The sequence below is a fragment of the Salmo trutta genome, chromosome 34, assembly GCF_901001165.1.
Source record: "Salmo trutta chromosome 34, fSalTru1.1, whole genome shotgun sequence".
Taxonomy (NCBI): Eukaryota; Metazoa; Chordata; class Actinopteri; order Salmoniformes; family Salmonidae; genus Salmo; species Salmo trutta.
The window spans coordinates 30,106,300-30,126,527 of NC_042990.1; the positions used below are offsets into that span (position 1 = coordinate 30,106,300).

General features: G+C 43.6%; 1 protein-coding gene across 2 annotated transcripts in view; it reads right to left on the reverse strand.

Moving 5' to 3' along the window:
• The window catches only part of LOC115173990 (adenylyl cyclase-associated protein 2), a 68,684-nt gene extending 49,078 nt beyond the window's left edge, over positions 1 to 19,606 (reverse strand). The window contains exons 1-4 of one of the 2 annotated variants that reach the window (XM_029732559.1): positions 19,439 to 19,606; positions 4,913 to 5,037; positions 4,584 to 4,693; positions 792 to 869 (exon numbers count right to left, since the gene is read on the reverse strand). In XM_029732559.1, coding sequence (XP_029588419.1) covers positions 792 to 869; positions 4,584 to 4,693; positions 4,913 to 5,027 — 303 coding nt within the window. In that variant the 5' untranslated portion in view covers positions 5,028 to 5,037; positions 19,439 to 19,606. Of the gene's footprint in view, positions 1 to 791; positions 870 to 4,583; positions 4,694 to 4,912; positions 5,038 to 19,241; positions 19,343 to 19,438 lie in introns of those variants that run through there. The other variant, XM_029732558.1, reaches the window with a different exon arrangement.
• Positions 19,607 to 20,228: the final 622 nt, after the last annotated feature.

The following is a 20,228-nucleotide window of genomic DNA, read 5'->3' on the forward strand; positions in this document are numbered from 1 at the left end:
GGCGTACACATCACGGACGAACTGAAATGGTCCACTCACCAGACAGTGTGGTGAAAAAGGTGCAACAGCGCCTTTTCAACCTCAAGAGGCTGAAGAAATTTGTCTTGTCAACCAAAACCCTGACAAACTGGTCTGCACAACGCATTACCGGGGGTAAACTACCTGCCCTCCATGACACCTGCAGCCCCCAATGTCACAGGAAGGCCAAAAAGATCATCAAGGACAACAACCCCCCGAGCCACTGCCTGTTCACCCCCCTATCATCCAGAAGGCGAGGTCAGTACAGATGCATCAAAGCTGAGACCGAGAGACTGAAAAACAGCTTCTATCTCAAGGCCATTTTACTGTTAAACAGCCATCACCAACACAGAGAGGCTGCTGTCTACATACAGACTCAATCATTGGCCACTTTAATAAATGGATGACTAGTCACTTTAAATAATGCCACTTTAATAATGTTTACATATCTTACATTACTCATCTCATATGTATATACTGTATTTTATACCATTTATTGCATCTTGCCTATGCCACTCGGCCATCGCTCATTCATATATTTATATGCACATATTCTTATTCCATCCCTTTACATTGTGTGTATAAGGTAGTTGTTGTGGAATTGCTAGATTACTTGTTAGATATTACTGCACTGTCGGAACTAGAAGCACAAGCATTTCGCTACACTCGCATTAACATCTGCTAACCATGTGTATGTGAACAATAACATTTGATTTGATTTGGGTATTTGCATTCAGAACAGTCCTCCAAGCCATTGCACATATCATCCTTACCTGAGCAGGCTCCTGGTGTGTGGTGGCCATTTTGAGGAAGCTTCTCTGAAGCTGTAGAGCGTTGTTCACCATCTCCGCCTGTTAAGCACAGCGGGAAAAGGTTAAAAGGTCAAATCTGAGGGCATTATAAGCCACATTTCCCTCTCTAACGAAACCTGCACTGCATCATGCTGATATAAAACTCTGCATTAGTCAGGTCCCATGAGGCATGTCCCATGTTTGGGAAAAGACCTCCAGAGGAACCCATAAAAGGAGCTTTCCAAACTTAAAAAACCCCACCTCTAACCCAAACACCCCCTCCTCCTCTTCCCTCCTTCACTGTGATGGGAGAAGGAGATTAAGTGAATGTTGTTTTACAAGGGAAAAGACCCATGAAGGACTATCCTCGCCCTATCCCCCAGTCCCATTTTCACCACAGATGGGGGCTATTTCTCTGTCATTCTGCTTTAACACATACTCAGTTATTTCATTCCCATTGGTAATCATGTCTCCCTTGAGAAAGGGATTTTTTCAAATTGGACATCCTGTCAGTGCCTGGTATGAATAAAGGTAAAAAATGTGTGCTCTATTTTGGGAGTCAAAAGAGAATTCATCAAAGTGGTTGCCAACATGATTACTAGCCACAAACTACGCCCCAACTCCTTGTGGAAAACGGCCCGACATAAGGGAGGAAAAGGTGCTTGTGTTGCGGTTTAATATTGGAACTCAGGGTTAAAGTTCAAACACACCCCCTCCCATTGGCTTTGTAGGGGACAGGAAACAGACTGTCATTTAAATCACTCTTCCTCTTCCCAGCTCTCTACAGTGGTTTTCCCTGGCCAAGGGCTGGACCCCACACAGTCAGACTACAATGCTCAGCTCCCAAAGCCAGGCAGACCTATGAGAGATAAAACAAGGGGAATCCTCCATGTCTTTATATAAAACTAGTCCCAATAACAGAGAGCTGGCAGGGAAGTGAAGTGGTCACTAAGTGCTCAACATTCATCCATCCCTATGGTCACTGTTAGATCTAGAGAGAATCTCACTGTGTTAGAGAGAAATTACTATTACATGTTAGTGATGTTAGAGTTGGCTGGGTGACAACACATACATCAGGGATCATCAACTAGATTCCGCCGTGGGACAATTTTTTCTTGAGCCGATGGTCAGCGGTCCGGAACATAATAACAAATAATTTGTAGACTTCAAATTGACCACAACAAGAGCATATATAATATTTTAAACCTTGCTTACATTTGGATTCGATCACATATGTCTCTCTACTATACGTGGGTATATACTTTGAAACAGATTTGCTGGTGTTTTTACAGTCTTTTATGTCAACAATAACATTTTGCTCAGAAAACTTGGGAGGGCAAATAAAATGACCCGCAGAACCCTGATATACAGTATCATGAATTAAAGTTACACACAGAGTTTCTCTTAATGGAAGTAGAATAGTAGCATGTGAAAACAGAGTAGAAGTAGAATAGTAGCCTGTGAAAACAGAGTAGAAGTAGAATAGTAGCCTGTGAGAACAGAGTAGAAGTAGAATAGTAGCCTGTGAGAACAGAGTAGAAATAGAATAGTAGCCTGTGAGAGCAGAGTAGAAGTAGAATAGTAGCCTGTGAAAACAGAGTAGAAGTAGAATAGTAGCCTGTGAAAACAGAGTAGAAGTAGAATAGTAGCCTGTGAAAACAGAGTAGAAATAGAATAGTAGCCTGTGAGAGCAGAGTAGAAGTAGAATAGTAGCCTGTGAGAGCAGAGTAGAAGTAGAATAGTAGCCTGTGAGAACAGAGTAGAAATAGAATAGTAGCCTGTGAGAGCAGAGTAGAAGTAGAATAGTAGCCTGTGAAAACAGAGTAGAAGTAGAATAGTAGCCTGTGAAAACAGAGTAGAAGTAGAATAGTAGCCTGTGAAAACAGAGTAGAAATAGAATAGTAGCCTGTGAGAGCAGAGTAGAAGTAGAATAGTAGCCTGTGAGAGCAGAGTAGAAGTAGAATAGTAGCCTGTGAGAGCAGAGTAGAAGTAGAATAGTAGCCTGTGAGAGCAGAGTAGAAGTAGAATAGTAGCCTGTGAGAACAGAGTAGAAGTAGAATAGTAGCCTGTGAGAACAGAGTAGGCGACTTCCTTATTTTCATATTTATTTATTTATATCATTCTGTGGTGATCCATTCTTTCCTTCAACTCCCTTTCTTTACTTTTAGATTTTCTTGTCTCTCAGTTTAATGATTTAAATGTGTTTTCTGGTATGTGCTAATGCTGTTCAGCTTTTAGCTGCCATAGTACACATTAAATAAAACTCAACTCAATTCAAATCCTAATTATCTTTTTTGTGTATTCTCAGCGCCTACTCTGTTACAAATATCACATACTTTGAGTTTCTGTCCGTTTTTAATTTCAATTTTATTTCATCTTTATTTACCAGATAGGCCAGTTGAGAACAAGTTCTCATTTACAACTGCGACCTGGCCAAGATAAAGCAAAGCACTGCAACAAAAACAACAACACAGAGTTACACATAAACAAACGTACAGTCAATAACGCAATAGATAAGAAAAATGGTAAAATCTATGTATAGTGTGTGCAAATGTAGAAGAGTCGGGAGGTAGGCAATAAATAGGCCATAGAGGCGAAATAATTACAATTTATCATTAATACTGGATTAATGTGCAGATGATGATGTGCAAGTAGAGATACTGGGGTGCAAAAGAGCAAGAGGGTAAGAGGGTAAGTAATAATATGGGGATGAGGTAGTTGGGTGTGCTATTTACAGATTGGCTGTGTACAGGTACAGTGATCGGTAAGCTGCTCTGACAGCTGATGCTTAAACTTAGAGAGGGAGATATAAGACTCCAGCTTTAGAGATTTTTGCAATTCGTTCCAGTCATTGGCAGCAGAGAATTGGAAGGAAAGGCGGCCAAAGGAAGTGTTGGCTTTGGGGATGACCAGTAAAATATACCTGCTGGAGCGCTTGCTACCAGTGGGTGTTGCTATGGTGACCAGTGAGCTAAGATAAGGCGGGGCTTTACCTAGCAAAGACTTGTAGATGACCTGGAGCCAGTGGGTTTGGCGATGGATATGTAGTGAGGGCCAGCCAACGAGAGCATACAGGTCGCAGTGGTGGGTAGTATATGGGGCTTTGGTGACAAAACGGATGGCATTGTGATAGACTACATCCAGTTTACTGAGTAGAGTGTTGAGGGCTATTTTGTAAATGACATCGCCGAAGTCGAGGATCGGTAGGATAGTCAGTTTTACGAGGGTATGTTTGGCAACATGAGTGAAGGAGGCTTTGTTGCGAAATAGGAAGCCAATTCTAGATTTAATTTTGGATTGGAGATGCTTAATGTGAGTCTGGAAGGAGAGTTTACAGTCTAACCAGACACCTAGGTATTTGTAGTTGTCCACATATTCTAGTAAAGGGAAAGGGACTGCTTCGTTTCACTTACTGTAGACGAACAGTTTCAGATAAAGCCCAAATATAACACCAGTGTGTTAACCAAGACAGCAGCTGTGGACAGCCCCCTGTCTGAGACAGCTGGTGTGTGTGTGTGTGTGTGTGTGTGTGTGTGTGTGTGTGTGTGTGTGTGTGTGTGTGTGTGTGTGTGTGTGTGTAAGTGAGAACGTTTGAGGGATTTGGGGATTGAGGAGGAGACTTTGTGCTCTTAATGGCGCAGAGCCATTTCCCATTTGCAGCCTTTGCAAGACGCCACTCAAATACACTTAAGGAGAATCAGACGCACACGCGCACGCGCACACACACGTGCACGCGAGCACACATGCGCGCGAGCACACACACACACCACTCACATGGTTCTCCACATCGTCTCCTATGGCTCGGCTATTCTTCAGATACTCTGACACTGGCCCCAACAGCAGCAGGTCAAAGGCATCCATACACTGGGACAGACCTGTAGAGACTGGAGTGGAGGAGAGGAAGAAGCAGGATAAAACAATGACTATACGGTACTTTTACATACAGTATTATATGTTCATAAATGTTCATTGCATAAAGTAGTTCCCACTTGAACCTAGAACCTTTTTGAACCTTAAACATTGAACCTCCTGGTTACTCTGCCTCACTACCCAATGCTGAACACCGCTGTCGTAACCTGGACCATGAGAATTCTACTACTCACCTCCGTTGATCCCGTTACAGTCCCCGTTGGCCATGCCATTGGACACCTGCATGTTGACGGACACCTGCTCTAAGCGAATCACGGCCTGCTCCAGCCTCTGAACTAATTTTTCCATGGTGGCGGCCCTAGAAGGAAGTGGAGGAAGTCAGTCTGGGGCTGTAACCATGGCTGGTCCAATCAAAGAGACTTGAGCTGTAACCATGGCTGGTCCTGTCAAAAAGCCTGGGGCTGTTATCAAGGCTGGTCCAATCAAACAGCCTGGGGCTGTAATCATGGCTGGTCCAGTCAAAGAGCCTGGGGCTGTAATCATGGCTGGTCCAGTCAAAGAGCCTGGGGCTGTAACCATGGCTGGTCCAATCAAAGAGCCTGGGGCTGTAACCATGGCTGGTCCAATCAAAGAGCCTGGGGCTGTAACCATGGCTGGTCCAGTCAAAGAGCCTGGGGCTGTAACCATGGCTGGTCCAGTCAAACAGCCTGGGGCTGTAACCATGGCTGGTCCAATCACAGAGCCTGGGGCTGTAACCATGGCTGGTCCAGTCAAACAGCCTGGGGCTGTAACCATGGCTGGTCCAATCAAAGAGCCTGGGGCTGTAACCATGGCTGGTCCAGTCAAACAGCCTGGGGCTGTAACCATGGCTGGTCCAGTCAAACAGCCTGGGGCTGTAACCATGGCTGGTCCAATCACAGAGCCTGGGGCTGTAACCATGGCTGGTCCAGTCAAACAGCCTGGGGCTGTAACCATGGCTGGTCCAATCAAAGAGCCTGGGGCTGTAACCATGGCTGGTCCAGTCAAAGAGCCTGGGGCTGTAACCATGGCTGGTCCAGTCAAAGAGCCTGGGGCTGTAACCATGGCTGGTCCAGTCAAACAGCCTGGGGCTGTAACCATGGCTGGTCCAGTCAAAGAGCCTGGGGCTGTAACCATGGCTGGTCCAGTCAAACAGCCTGGGGTTGTAACCATGGCTGGTCCAGTCAAAGAGCCTGGGGCTGTAACCATGGCTGGTCCAGTCAAAGAGCCTGGGGCTGTAACCATGGCTGGTCCAATCAAAGAGCCTGGGGTTGTAACCATGGCTGGTCCAATCAAAGAGCCTGGGGTTGTAACCATGGCTGGTCCAATCACAGAGCCTGGGGCTGTAACCATGGCTGGTCCAGTCAAAGAGCCTGGGGTTGTAACCATGGCTGGTCCAGTCAAAGAGCCTGGTTTAGAACAACAGTAAAATGCTTACTTATTGGCCCTTCCCAACAATGCAGAGAGAAAAATTATAGAAATAATAGAAAAGTAAAACACAAATTAATAAAATAATAATAAATACACAATGAGTAACGATAACATGGCTATATACACTACCAGTCAAACGTTTTAGAACACCTACTCATTCAAGGGTTTTTCTTTATTTTTACTATTTTCTATATTGTAGAATAATAGTGGAGACATCAAAACTATGAAATAACACATCTGGAATTATGTAGTAACCAAAACATTATAAACAAATCAAAATATATATTATATTTGAGATCCTTCAAAATAGCCACCTTGATGCCTTGATGACAGCTTTGCACACTCTTGGCATTCTCTCAACCAACTTCATGGAGGTAGTCACCTGGAATGCTTTTCAATTAAACAGGTGTGCCTTGTTAAAAGTACATTTGTGGAATTTCTTTCCTTCTTAATGTGTTTGAGCCAATCAGTTGTGTTGTGACAAGGAAGTGTCATGCCCTGACCATAGAGAGCCCTTGGTTCTCTATGGTATAGTAGGTCAGGGCGTGACTGGGGGTGTTCTATGTTGGTTATTTCTATGTTGGTGTGCTTGGTATGGTTCCCAATCAGAGGCAGCTGTTTAGCGTTGTCTCTGATTGGGGATCATAGTTAGGCAGCCATTTCCCCACTGTGTTTTGTGGGATCTTGTTTTTGTGTAGGTGCCTATTTGCACTTCACTGTCTTCACGGTTCGTTTGATCATTTACTGTTTTTGTATTTTGCTGAAGTTTCACGTTATAATAAAGATGTGGAACGCTACTCATGCTGCGCCTTGGTCCAATCATTACGACGACCGTGACAGGTAAGGGTGGTATACCGAAGATATCCCTATTTGGTAAAAGGCCAAGTCCATATTATGGCAAGAACAGCTCAAATAAGTAAAGAGAAACAACAGTCCATTACTTTAAGACATGAAGGTCAGTCAATACGGAAAATTTCAAGAACTTTGAAAGTTTCTTCAAGTGCAGTCACAAAAACCATCAAGCGCTATGATGAAACTGGCTCTCATGAGGACCGCCACAGGAATGGAAGACCCAGAGCTGCAGAGGATAAGTTCATTAGAGTTACCAGCCTCAGAAATTGCATCCCAAATAAATGCTTCACAGAGTTCAAGTAACAGACACATCTCAACATCAACTGTTCAGAGGAGACTGTGAATCAGGCCTCCATGGTCAAATTGCTGCAAAGAAACCACTACTAAAGGACAGCAATAATAAGAAGAGACTTGCTTGGGGCAAGAAACACAAGCAATGGACATTAGACCAGTGGAAATTTGTCCAAATTTGAGATTATTGGTTCCAACCGCTCTGTCTTTGTGAGACGCAGTGTGGGTGAACGGATGATCTCTGCATGTGTATTTCCCACCATAAAGCATGGAGGAGGAGGTGTTACGGTGTGTGTGGGGGTGGGGCTTTGCTGATGACACTGTCTGTGATTTATTTAAAATTCAAGGCACACTTAACCATCATGGCTACCACAGCATTCTGCAGCGATACACCATCCCATCACTTGTTTTTCAACAGGACAATGACTCAACACACCTTCAGGCTGTGTAAGGGCTATTTTACCAATAAGGAGAGTGATGGAGTGCTGCATAAGATAACCTGGCCTTCACAATCCCCCGACCTCAACCCAATTCCAGGTGAAGCTGGTTGAGAGAATACAAAGAGTGTGCGAAGCTGTCATCCTTGCATGGTCTCTCCTATCATTGCTATGCAGACGACACACAATTAATCTTCTCCTTTCCCCCTTCTGATAACCAGGTGGCGAATCGCATCTCTGCATGTCTGGCAGACATATCAGTGTGGATGACGGATCACCACCTCAAGCTGAACCTCGGCAAGACGGAGCTGCTTTTCCTCCCGGGGAAGGACTGCCCGTTCCATGATCTCGCCATCACGGTTGACAACTCCATTGTGTCCTCCTCCCAGAGTGCTAAGAACCTTGGCGTGACCCTGGACAACACCCTGTTGTTCTCCACTAACATCAAGGCGGTGACCCGATCCTGTAGGTTCATGCTCTACAACATTCGCAGAGTACGACCCTGCCTCACACAGGAAGCGGCGCAGGTCCTAATCCAGGCACTTGTCATCTCCCGTCTGGATTACTGCAACTCGCTGTTGGCTGGGCTCCCTGCCTGTGCCATTAAACCCCTACAACTCATCCAGAACGCCGCAGCCCGTCTGGTGTTCAACCTTCCCAAGTTCTCTCACGTCACCCCGCTCCTCCGCTCTCTCCACTGGCTTCCAGTTGAAGCTCGCATCCGCTACAAGACCATGGTGCTTGCCTACGGAGCCGTGAGGGGAACGGCACCTCCGTACCTTCAGGCTCTGATCAGTCCCTACACCCACTGGAGCTGGAGCCAGGGCTGGTCCTGTCAATGAGCCTTATAAAGGAAATAAATTGAGGGTCATTTGGGATGCAGTCAGAATTTATCTTCTGGACCTCAACTTCTGCTACCCATCAATCATACCATAGGTGTATCAAAGGTGTATCATGACCAGTGGTGGAAAAAGTACCCCATTGTCATACTTGAGTAAAAGTAAAAATACCTTCATTTCAAATTCCTTATATTAAGCAAACCAGAGGACACAATTTTCTTGTTTTTTTAAATTGACAGATAACCAGGGGTACTCTCCAACACTCAGACATAAATTACAAACAAAGCACCCCCTAAAATATACATATATATTTGTTTCAAATAAAAAAAGAAGTATAAGAAAGTTATAATTACAAAAGAAAAAAAATGGAAAAAAAGCATTAGTGAGTCTGCCAGATCAGAGGCAGTAGGGATGACCAGGGATGTTCTCTTGATAAGTGCTTGACTTGGACCATTTTCCTGTCCTGCTAAGCATTCAAAATGTAACGAGTGCTTTTGGGTGTCAGGGAAAATGTAGAGTAAAAAGTACATTATTTTCTTTAGGAATGAAGTGAAGTAAAAGTAAAAGTTGTCCAAAATATAAATAGTAAAGTAAAGTACAGATACCCCAAAAAACGACATAGTAGTACTTTAGAGTATTTTTACTTAAGTACTTTACACCACTGATCATGAGATGGGTCATTGGTCATGGCTGATTCCTGTTGATTGAGTATGCCTGAGTTAATGAACCAATAGAATAGTAGCCTGTAAACTATCCGGCACTCGAGGCAGGCTAGAGCAACAAACGCTCAAAAGTACTTGAAAGATTTTGAATAGAATTTGCACCCAGGACTGAAGGAGGGTCAGTTCAGTTGTCAGGCCCCCAGCCACAGAGCCACACCTTCAGCTGGATGCTGCTCCATCTACTGGAATGTCACTAGCTATTAGATTATTCAGGGACAGGAACAGAGGCAGCGCTAAGATATCTGTTAGAGGGGTCGACAAACTAAGTCACAAAGGTGACAGTACAGAGTAAATATATACTGTCTGACTTTTATTTCAGACTTCTGAAGAAGCGAGAATCCCATTCCACTCGAGGTGTTTTTATTCCAAACTTGTGTCATTCTCCAAGACTCAAGATGTTATAAATCAGGCATCGACCCCACTACGGTAGGCTACACACAAAGGGAAGTATTCAAATCTGTGTGTGCTGTTCTGTCTATTTCAACCTCACTGCTTTACGTAATAGATTGAATACATCAAAAGTTATTTCTAGTGCAGTTGACTCCATCCACGTCATTATTCATCAGAATGATATAATGCTTACAGATACATATGATTTGTACAGATACAGAAGAGGGTTTGGGGTCAGGTTTTAGTGGAGAGCTAGAGTAAGGGTTTACTTTATTCTAAGGATGTAGCCATCTATCTGAACATTGTGTACATTACAAAGATACGAGCCATGTCCTAAATGGTAACCTGGTCAAAAGTAGTGCATAATATAGGCACTAGCGGTTCGGATGGGGGGGGGCAGTGGACAACAATTTTGGACCCCCTTGTGGCCCCCCTAAATGTGGAGTATGAAATATTTTTTACATAACACATTTTTGCTATCGTCCGTTATTAGACAGTGGCAACGATGATGATTATGAACATGGTCTTTTGCCTGTTAATGCCTGCAATGCAGTGAAGAAAATTATGTGACAACAATAACGTCTAATGTAACTGGCCCCTCTAACAGTACAACTGGCCCCAGCTTGGCCCCCCCAGTTGAAATGGTCTAGAATCGCCACTGTATACAGGGAGTAGGGAACCATTTGGAACACAGCCAAAGATAAGGTAGAGGGAGATTGACAGGAGGCCAAGTGTAGAAGATGGATCTGGGACTTGATAGAAATGTTCACCCAGCCCTGTCCAGTTATTTCTCCTCTGTATCAGTTATCTGAATGAACAGGAGAAGTAAAAACTACGGTACACATTACTTCACCTTTCATTTCCTTCTCTACTTTCATTCATTCAGGCTTCAAACACCAGTGATCAAGGAAGGTTAGAAGGAAAGAAGGATAGAAGGAAAGAAGGGTGCATTTCAAGCGTATTCAATTTATTACGTAAAGCAGTGAGGCTGAAATAAACAGAACACAGCTTTTAATACTTTCCTTTGTGTGTAGCCTACCGTAGTGGGGTCTATGCTAGATGTGTATAGTGCACTATTTTTGACCAGAACTCTATGGTCAAAAGTAGTGCACTATACAGGGGTCTGGGGATAGGGTGCCATTTGGGACTCACAGAAGTTCTTCCCTCTCTTGGTCAAGGAAAAACATTATCAATCTGGTCACCTGATCTGGTTGTTATCAGTGGAGATTGACCTCACTGGCCCGGCCATTCGCCTGACTGCGTTAGGAAGCCATCCCCATGCAGGGATCTGCACCAGTGATGTCACTGTCACAGAGACTGGATTATTAGCCCTTCTAACACTCGCATACACACACACACATACACACACACACGAACAGAAGGACACATGCACGAGAACATGAACAAAGACAATTGCAAATACACACACTTCAAATGTTATTTATCACATGCTTTGTAAACAAGAGGTGTAGACTAACAGTGAAATGCTTACTTACGGGCCCTTCCAAACAACGCAGAGAGAAAAGAAATAGAAATAATAGAAAAATAATAACACAAAGAATAACTACACAATGAGTAACGATAACGGGGTACCAGTACTGAGTTAATGATAACATGGCTATACACAGGGAGTACCAGTACTGAGTTAATGATAACATGGCTATATACAGGGAGTACCAGTACTGAGTTGATGATAACATGGCTATATACAGGGAGTACCAGTACTGAGTTAATGATAACATGGCTATATACAGGGAGTACCAGTACTGAGTTGATGATAACATGGCTATATACAGGGAGTACCAGTACTGAGTTGATGATAACATGGCTATATACAGGGAGTACCAGTACTGAGTTGATGATAACATGGCTATATACAGGGAGTACCAGTACTGAGTTAATGATAACATGGCTATATACAGGGAGTACCAGTACTGAGTTGATGATAACATGGCTATATACAGGGAGTACCAGTACTGAGTTGATGATAACATGGCTATACACAGGGAGTACCAGTACTGAGTTAATGATAACATGGCTATACACAGGGAGTACCAGTACTGAGTTAATGATAACATGGCTATATACAGGGAGTACCAGTACTGAGTTGATGATAACATGGCTATATACAGGGAGTACCAGTACTGAGTTGATGATAACATGGCTATATACAGGGAGTACCAGTACTGAGTTGATGATAACATGGCTATATACAGGGAGTACCAGTACTGAGTTGATGATAACATGGCTATATACAGGGAGTACCCGTACTGAGTTAATGATAACATGGCTATATACAGGGAGTACCAGTACTGAGTTGATGATAACATGGCTATACACAGAGAGTACCAGTACTGAGTTGATGATAACATGGCTATATACAGGGAGTACCAGTACTGAGTTGATGATAAAATGGCTATATACAGGGAGTACCAGTACTGAGTTGATGATAACATGGCTATATACACAGGGAGTACCAGTACTGAGTTGATGATAACATGGCTATATACAGGGAGTACCAGTACTGAGTTGATGATAACATGGCTATATACAGGGAGTACCAGTACTGAGTTGATGATAACATGGCTATATACAGGGAGTACCAGTACTGAGTTGATGATAACATGGCTATATACAGGGAGTACCAGTACTGAGTTGATGATGACATGGCTATATACAGGGAGTACCAGTACTGAGTTGATGATAACATGGCTATATACAGGGAGTACCAGTACTGAGTTGATGATAACATGGTTATATACAGGGAGTACCAGTACTGAGTTGATGATAACATGGTTATATACAGGGAGTACCAGTACTGAGTTGATGATAACATGGCTATATACAGGGAGTACCAGTACTGAGTTGACGATAACTTGGCTATATATACGAGGTACCAGTATAGTGTTGATGTGTAGGGGTACGAGGTAATTGAGGTAGATACACTACATGACCAAAAGTATGTGGACACCTGATTGTCTCATTCCAAGATCATGGGCATTAATATGGAGTTGGTCCTCTCTTTGCTGCTATAACAGCTTCCACTCTTCTGGGAAGGCTTTCCACTAGATTTTGGAACATTCCTGCGGTGACATGCTCCATTCAGCCACAAGAGCATTAGTGAGGTTAGTGAGGTCATCCCAAAGGTGTTCAGTGGGGTTGAGGTAGGTGCTCTTTGCATCATTCCGCCAAACCCTGATTTGTCAGTCAGACTGCCAGATGGTGACGCGTGATTCATCACTCCAGAGAATGCGTTTCCACTGCTCCATAGTCGGCGAGCTTTACACCACTCCAGCCGACACTTGGCATTGCGCATGGTTAACTTAGGCTTGTGTGAGTGTTGCAACCGAGGACAGATGATTTTTATGAGCTTCAGCACTTGGCGGTCCCTTTCTGTGAGCTTGTGTGGCCTACCACTTCATGGCTGAGCGTTGTTGCTCCTAGATGTTTCCACTTCACAATAACAGCACTTACAGTTGACCGGGGCAGCTCTAGCAGGGCAGATATTTGACAAACTGACTTGTTGGAAAGGTGGCATCCTATGACGGTGCCACGTTAAAAGTCACTGAGCTCTTCAGTAAGGCCATTCTACTGCCAATGTTTGTCTATGGAGATTGCATGGCGGTGTGCTCGATTTTATACACCTGTCAGCAACAAGTGTGGCTGAAATATCCGAATCCACTAACTATGGGGTGTTCACACACTTTTGTTTATATAGTGTATGTACATATAGGATAAAGTGACTGACTAAGCAAAAGGATAAATAATAAACAGTAGCAGCAGTGTATGTGATGAGTCAAAAGAGTTAATGCAAAATTGGTCAATGCACACAGAACAGAATGACAGACACACAAACACTCACACTTCTACACTTGTCACAGGACAGTCAAGTTCAGTCCAGATGAGCAAAGAAGGAGCTGTGCTGTGTCTCCCGACATCCCCTGCACTTCAACATATTAACATCCCTCACCGGTACTTAAATAAGAAGCAGAACAGGGTTTCAGACCAATGCCTCGGCCTTCCTCCTAGCTAAAATCAAATCAAATCGTATTGGTCGCATACATGTTGAGCAGATGTTCTTACGGGTGTAGCAAAATGCTTGCATTCCTAGCTCTAACAGTGCAGTAGTATCTAACAATACACACAAATTTAAAAATAAAAGAAAGGAATTATGAACTATAGAAATATTAGGACATCTGCTACAATAGGACCTAGCAGCTAGCATTCATCAGTGAGCTATAGCCTGCAGCAGGACTCAAACCAGCAGTCCTGTGAGTTCACTAACTCATTGGTGGTGGATGGGAGGTGCAGCCTGGGCGTAATCTGTTAATTACACTAGAGAATTCTCTCAGCAGTGCCAAATGTCTAACATGGGCTTCACTGTATATTTATGTGGGCTGCCAGACAGTACAGGGCCCTAAAGAGTCTGTTTAAGATTTGGTTTGAGGTCTTCAAACTGGATGTTTGAGAGATATTCAGACACCCTTGGAAGACAGTGTAAGTTGAAAGATAAATATATCTTGTTATATATATATATATTATATATTGTTGAAAACTAATGTGTTATGGCAATGTAACTTCATCAAAGTGACTCCTTAAAATATACAGTTGAAGTCGGAAGTTTACATATACTTAGGTTGGAGTCATTAAAACTCGTTTTTCAACCACTCCACACATTTCTTGTTAACAAGCTTTGTGCATGACACAAGTAATTTTTCCAACAATTGTTAACAGACAGATTATTTAACTTATCATTCACTGTATCGCAATTCTAGTGGGTCAGAAGTTGACATACACTAAGTTGACTGTGCCTTTAAACAGCTTGGAAAATTCCAGAGAATGATGTCATGGCTTTATAAGCTTCTGATAGGCTAATTGACATTGTTTGAGTCAATTGGACGTGTGTCTGTGGATGTATTTCAAGGCCTACCTTCAAACTCAGTGCCTCTTTGCTTGACATCATGGAAAAATCAAAAGAAATCAGCCAAGACCTCAGAAAATAATTGGAGCCCTGGTTCATCCTTGGGAGCAATTTGCAAACGCCTGAAGGTACCACGTTCATCTGTACAAACAATGGTACGCTAGTATAAACACCATGGGACCACGCAGGCATCATACAGCTCAGGAAGGAGACGCGTTCTGTCTCCTAGAGATGAACGTATTTTGGTGAGAAAAGTGCAAATCAATCCCAGAACAACAGCAAAGGACCTTGTGAAGATGCTGGAGGAAACGGGTACAAAGGTATCTATATCCACAGTAAAATGAGTCCTATATCGACATAACCTGAAAGGCCGCTCAGCAAGGAAGAAGCCACTGCTACAAAACCGCCATAAAAAAAGCCAGACTACGGTTTGCAACTGCACATGGGGACAAAGATCGTATTTTTTGGAGAAATGTCCTCTGGTCTGAACTGTTTGGCCATAATGACCATCGTTATGTTTGGAGGAAAAAGGGGGAGGCTTGCAAGCCAAAGAACACCATCCCAACTGTGAAGCACAGGGTGGCAGCATCATGTTGTGGGGGTGCTTTGCTGCAGGAGGGACTGGTGCACTTCACAAAATAGGTGGCGTCATGAGGAAGGAAAATTGATGTGGATATATTGAAGCAACATCTCAAGACATCAGTCAGGAAGTTAAAGATTGGTCGCAAATGGGTCTTCCAAATGGACAATGACCCCAAGCAAACTTCCAAAGTTGTGGCAAAATGGCTTAAGGACAACAAAGTCAAGGTATTGGAGTGGCCATCACAAAGCCCTGACCACAATCCAATAGAAAATTTGTGGGCAGAACTGAAAAAGCGTGTGCGAGCAAGGAGGCCTACAAACCTGACTCAGTTACACCAGCTCTGTCAGGCGGAATGGGCCAAAATTCACCCAACTTATTGTGGGAAGCTTGTGGAAGGCTACCCAAAACGTTTGACCCAAGTTAAACAATTTGAAGGCAATGCTACCAAATACTAATTGAGTGTATGTAAACTTCTGACCCACTGGGAATGTGATGAAAAAAATAAAAGCTGAAATAAATCATTCTCTCTACTATTATTCTGACATTTCACATTCTTAAAATAAAGTGGTGATCTTAACTGACCTAAGACAGGGAATTTTTACTAGGATTAAATGTCAGGAATTCTGAAAACCTGAGTTTAAATGTATTTAGCTAAGGTGTATGTAAACTTCCGACTTCAACTGTGTATATATACTGCTCAAAAAAATAAAGGGAACACTTAAACAACACATCCTAGATCTGAATGAAAGAAAGAATCTTATTAAATACTTTTTTCTTTACATAGTTGAATGTGCTGACAACAAAATCACACAAAAATAATCAATGGAAATCCAATTTATCAACCCATGGAGGTCTGGATTTGGAGTCACACTCAAAATTGAAGTGGAAAACCACACTACATGCTGATCCAACTTTGATGTAATGTCCTTAAAACAAGTCAAAATGAGGCTCAGTAGTGTGTGTGGCCTCCACGTGCCTCTATGACCTCCCTACAACGCCTGGGCATGCTCCTGATGAGGTGGCGGATGGTCTCCTGAGGGATCTCCTCCCAGACGTGGACTAAAGCAGCCACCAACTCCTGGACAGTCTGTGGTGCAAAGTGGCGTTGGTGGATGGAGCGAGACATGATGTCCCAGATGTGCTCAATTGGATTCAGGTCTGGGGAACGGGCGGGCCAGTCCATAGCATCAATGCCTTCCTCTTGCAGGAACTGCTGACACACTCCAGCCACATGAGGTCTAGCATTGTCTTGCATTAGGAGGAACCCAGGGCCAACCGCACCAGCATATAGTCTCACAAGGGGTCTGAGGGTCTCATCTCGGTACCTAATGGCAGTCAGGCTACCTCTGGCGAGCACATGGAGGGCTGTGCGGCCCCCCAAAGAAATGCCACCCCACACCATGACTGACCCACCGCCAAACCGGTCATGCTGGAGGATGTTGCAGGCAGCAGAACGTTCTCCACGGCGTCTCCAGACTCTGTCACGTCTGTCACGTGCTCAGTGTGAACCTGCTTTCATCTGTGAAGAGCACAGGGTGCCAGTGGCGAATTTGCCAATCTTGGTGTTTTCTGGCAAATGCCAAACGTCCTGCACGGTGTTGGGCTGTAAGCACAACCCCCACCTGTGGACGTCGGGCCCTCATACCACCCTCATGGAGTCTTTTTCTGACCGTTTGAGCAGACACATGCACATTTGTGGCCTGCTGGAGGTAATTTTGCAGGGCTCTGGCAGTGCTCCTCCTGCTCCTCCTTGCACAAAGGCGGAGGTAGCGGTCCTGCTGCTGGGTTGTTGCCTTCCTACGGCCTCCTCCACGTCTCCTGATGTACTGGCCTGTCTCCTGGTAGCGCCTCCATGCTCTGGACACTACGCTGACAGACACAGCAAACCTTCTTGCCACAGCTTGCATTGATGTGCCATCCTGGATGAGCTGCACTACCTGAGCCACTTGTGTGGGTTGTAGACTCTGTCTCATGCTACCACTAGAGTGAAAGCACCGCCAGCATTCAAAAGTGACCAAAACATCAGCCAGGAAGCATAGGAACTGAGAAGTGGTCTGTGGTCACCACCTGCAGAACCACTCCTTTATTGGGGGTGTCTTGCTAATTGCCTATAATTTCCACCTGTTGTCTATTCCATTTGCACAACAGCATGTGAAATTTATTGTCAATCAGTGTTGCTTCCTAAGTGGACAGTTTGATTTCAAAGAAGTGTGATTGACTTGGAGTTACATTGTGTTGTTTAAGTGTTCCCTTTATTTTTTTGAGCAGTGTATATGGACTGTGTAGGGTAATGACTGATAGGTGGAGGTGTTCTAAGTACTGATCTTGAGTCCGTTTTTGTGCTTCCAATGGGTGAGATAAGGTCAAATGTAGGGAAAGCTGATCTTAGACCAGTGCTCACTGGCATACATAACACTGAATATCTGATCAAAGAGTGTACAGATGTAGGATCTTAATTTGACCAGTTTCTCACATCAGGAAAAGAATCCTTCAGCAACAGGAAATGTGAATTATTATGTGAATTATGGATATTTGTTTAGGGGGTGACACATTTATTGTTAGGGCAAATTAAGTTGTAATTTTTTTAAAGCTTAAATACACCACAAGTTTACACTTCTTGCAACCACATGGTGATCAAATTAAAATCCTATTTATTCCAAAATATCAAGATGTGCTTTGTTTGAAATAAAACATTTGACAAGCCTTGCAACGTGCTATTGAACAGAGTACAGTCTGACACTATTTTCCCAAGCCATATTCATAATTAGTTTTCCCTGGAAGATATGTTGAAAACATTAAAATTGAAAATTGAGTGAAAGCAACAGCTAGAATCTGGCACAGTATGACTTGATTAGCATCTCTTCACCACTGTGAGTTGGCCAAAGAATCCATGGCGATCGAAATTGCATGGAGAATGACATTTTTAGCTCTTTCGCTGTTGAACTCCAGCTATTCAGTGTTACAATAAGTTATTTGTATACAGTGATTGAGGGAGGAGAGCCAGCACAGGATTTGAACCCGCAACCCTGAGGTTAGAGATTTAGAGAATTATATACTGGAGGAATATTGCTTTAATAGCAAACAAAGCACCTAACAATTGTCTGACCAATGGGGAGGGATTTAGACCCAACAGCTGTGAAAGCAGACATTGGGGGTGTGTTATTATTCTACTGAAATGAGAATGGCATTTTACTCCCAGATCCCCATGGGGTCTCATAAACTCCATGCCCTGTGTATCTGATCTCAGAGCTATATTGGGCCCCTGCTTCAAGTGAGTGGTGGTGATATACTGTCATCTATTCTAAGTCTAAAGGTTCTATGGTTGGTGCTTGATAGGCCCCAAAGGTCTCTGGGTTATGGACCATCTATTTCTTAGACATGATGATGGGCCTTCTACCTGGAGATCTGGAAACTCTCATAGTTACAGGGCTTATGAATAGTACATTTGAGAATATGAAAATAATCAGAAAGGCTTACATGTGAGAATTGAAAAATTGTCAGTCAGTGAAATAATATTTCTAGACATCAATCTTTGTGAGGCTCATACTGTTTTGGACAGCATTAAACTGTGTCAACATTCATAGTGTTCCCGAAAAGGTTCATTCAAGGTTGGTGTGACACAGGTGCACTGATTCTGTGTGAGAAGTATAGTATGTTGTGTTTATGTGTCCTCACATCACATAGAAAGTAGGTATGAGAGGTATGACATTAACATCACATAACATAGGCATACTAAAAGCGATTATGGACTCGGCGCCACACATTACACCATAATAACACTACAACTATGTTGACATGTCATCTTTCCAGTTTCATCCTGCGTCATTGGCATGCTGCATTGTATAGGCTACCGTTGTCATCACATACACCAATTGCAATGACATCGACATACATTTATGAAATAAAGTTAGAAATTATTATAGTCTAACAGTAACGGTAGCCTGTTTGACGCCTCACCCGTTTTCAGGAAAACACTGAAACGCCGCGAATACGCAATGATGTAACTAGCCATAAAAAAACACAAACACAAGACACACAGACCGCACACAAAGAATATGAAAAGGGCGATTGTTCAGACCTTTGTGGTTATCGGTGTCTTCTTTTCTCCTGCCAACACAGCGAATAGAATAACCGCACGCGTTTCAATGAGGCTGAGCCAGCTACAAACGTACTGCCCTGGCCCCCACCTTCCTGCACCACTCCCTCCGGTTCCCATCTCGTCAAAAACATTACAGTCGGTTGAAAACAAACTAACCAACAAAGTAACATATTTACCTTCGACTAAAGGTCCCTAACAAATCCTGGTGTAGTGTTTTCTTTCGCTTTTGTAATATCCCGGCAAGATTTGTCCCTGGGTATTCCGCTGTACCCAGCCTCCCTGTCAGTCAATCGCGCAGCTAACTCAGTTTCCGGGACTTCCAAATTAAGTAACATTGGTGAACCTGAGAAGACAGTGGATTAAGTGGACCACTGGCAAAGTACCAGTTGGTGACTCCAATCTTTCTCTGCCCCACTGCCCGGTCTTGAGAAGCAGTAATGGGAGCCCCAGACACCTAAATATGGAATGTCTAATTGAAGTCTAATGTTGTGTAGGCAGGCTAACAATGGACTTGCCCATGACTCAAGGGAGAAAGCACTACTGCCTAGTTTCTCCATAGTGCTGGGTGGACAATCAAATTCTAAAAGCTTGTCATCATCATCACCACCACCACCACCATCATCATCACCACCACCGACACCATCATCATCACCACTACTATCATCATCATCACCACAACCACCACCGACACCATCATCATCATCACCACAACCACCATCATCATCTTCACCACAACCACCACCGACACCATCATCATCACCACTACTATCATCATCATCACCACAACCACCACCGACACCATCATCATCATCACCACAACCACCACCGACACCATCACCACCACCACTGCTATCATCATCATCATCATCACCACAACCACCACCGACACCACCACCACCACTGCTATCATCATCATCATCCCCACAACCACCACCATCACCACCACCACTGCTATCATCATCATCA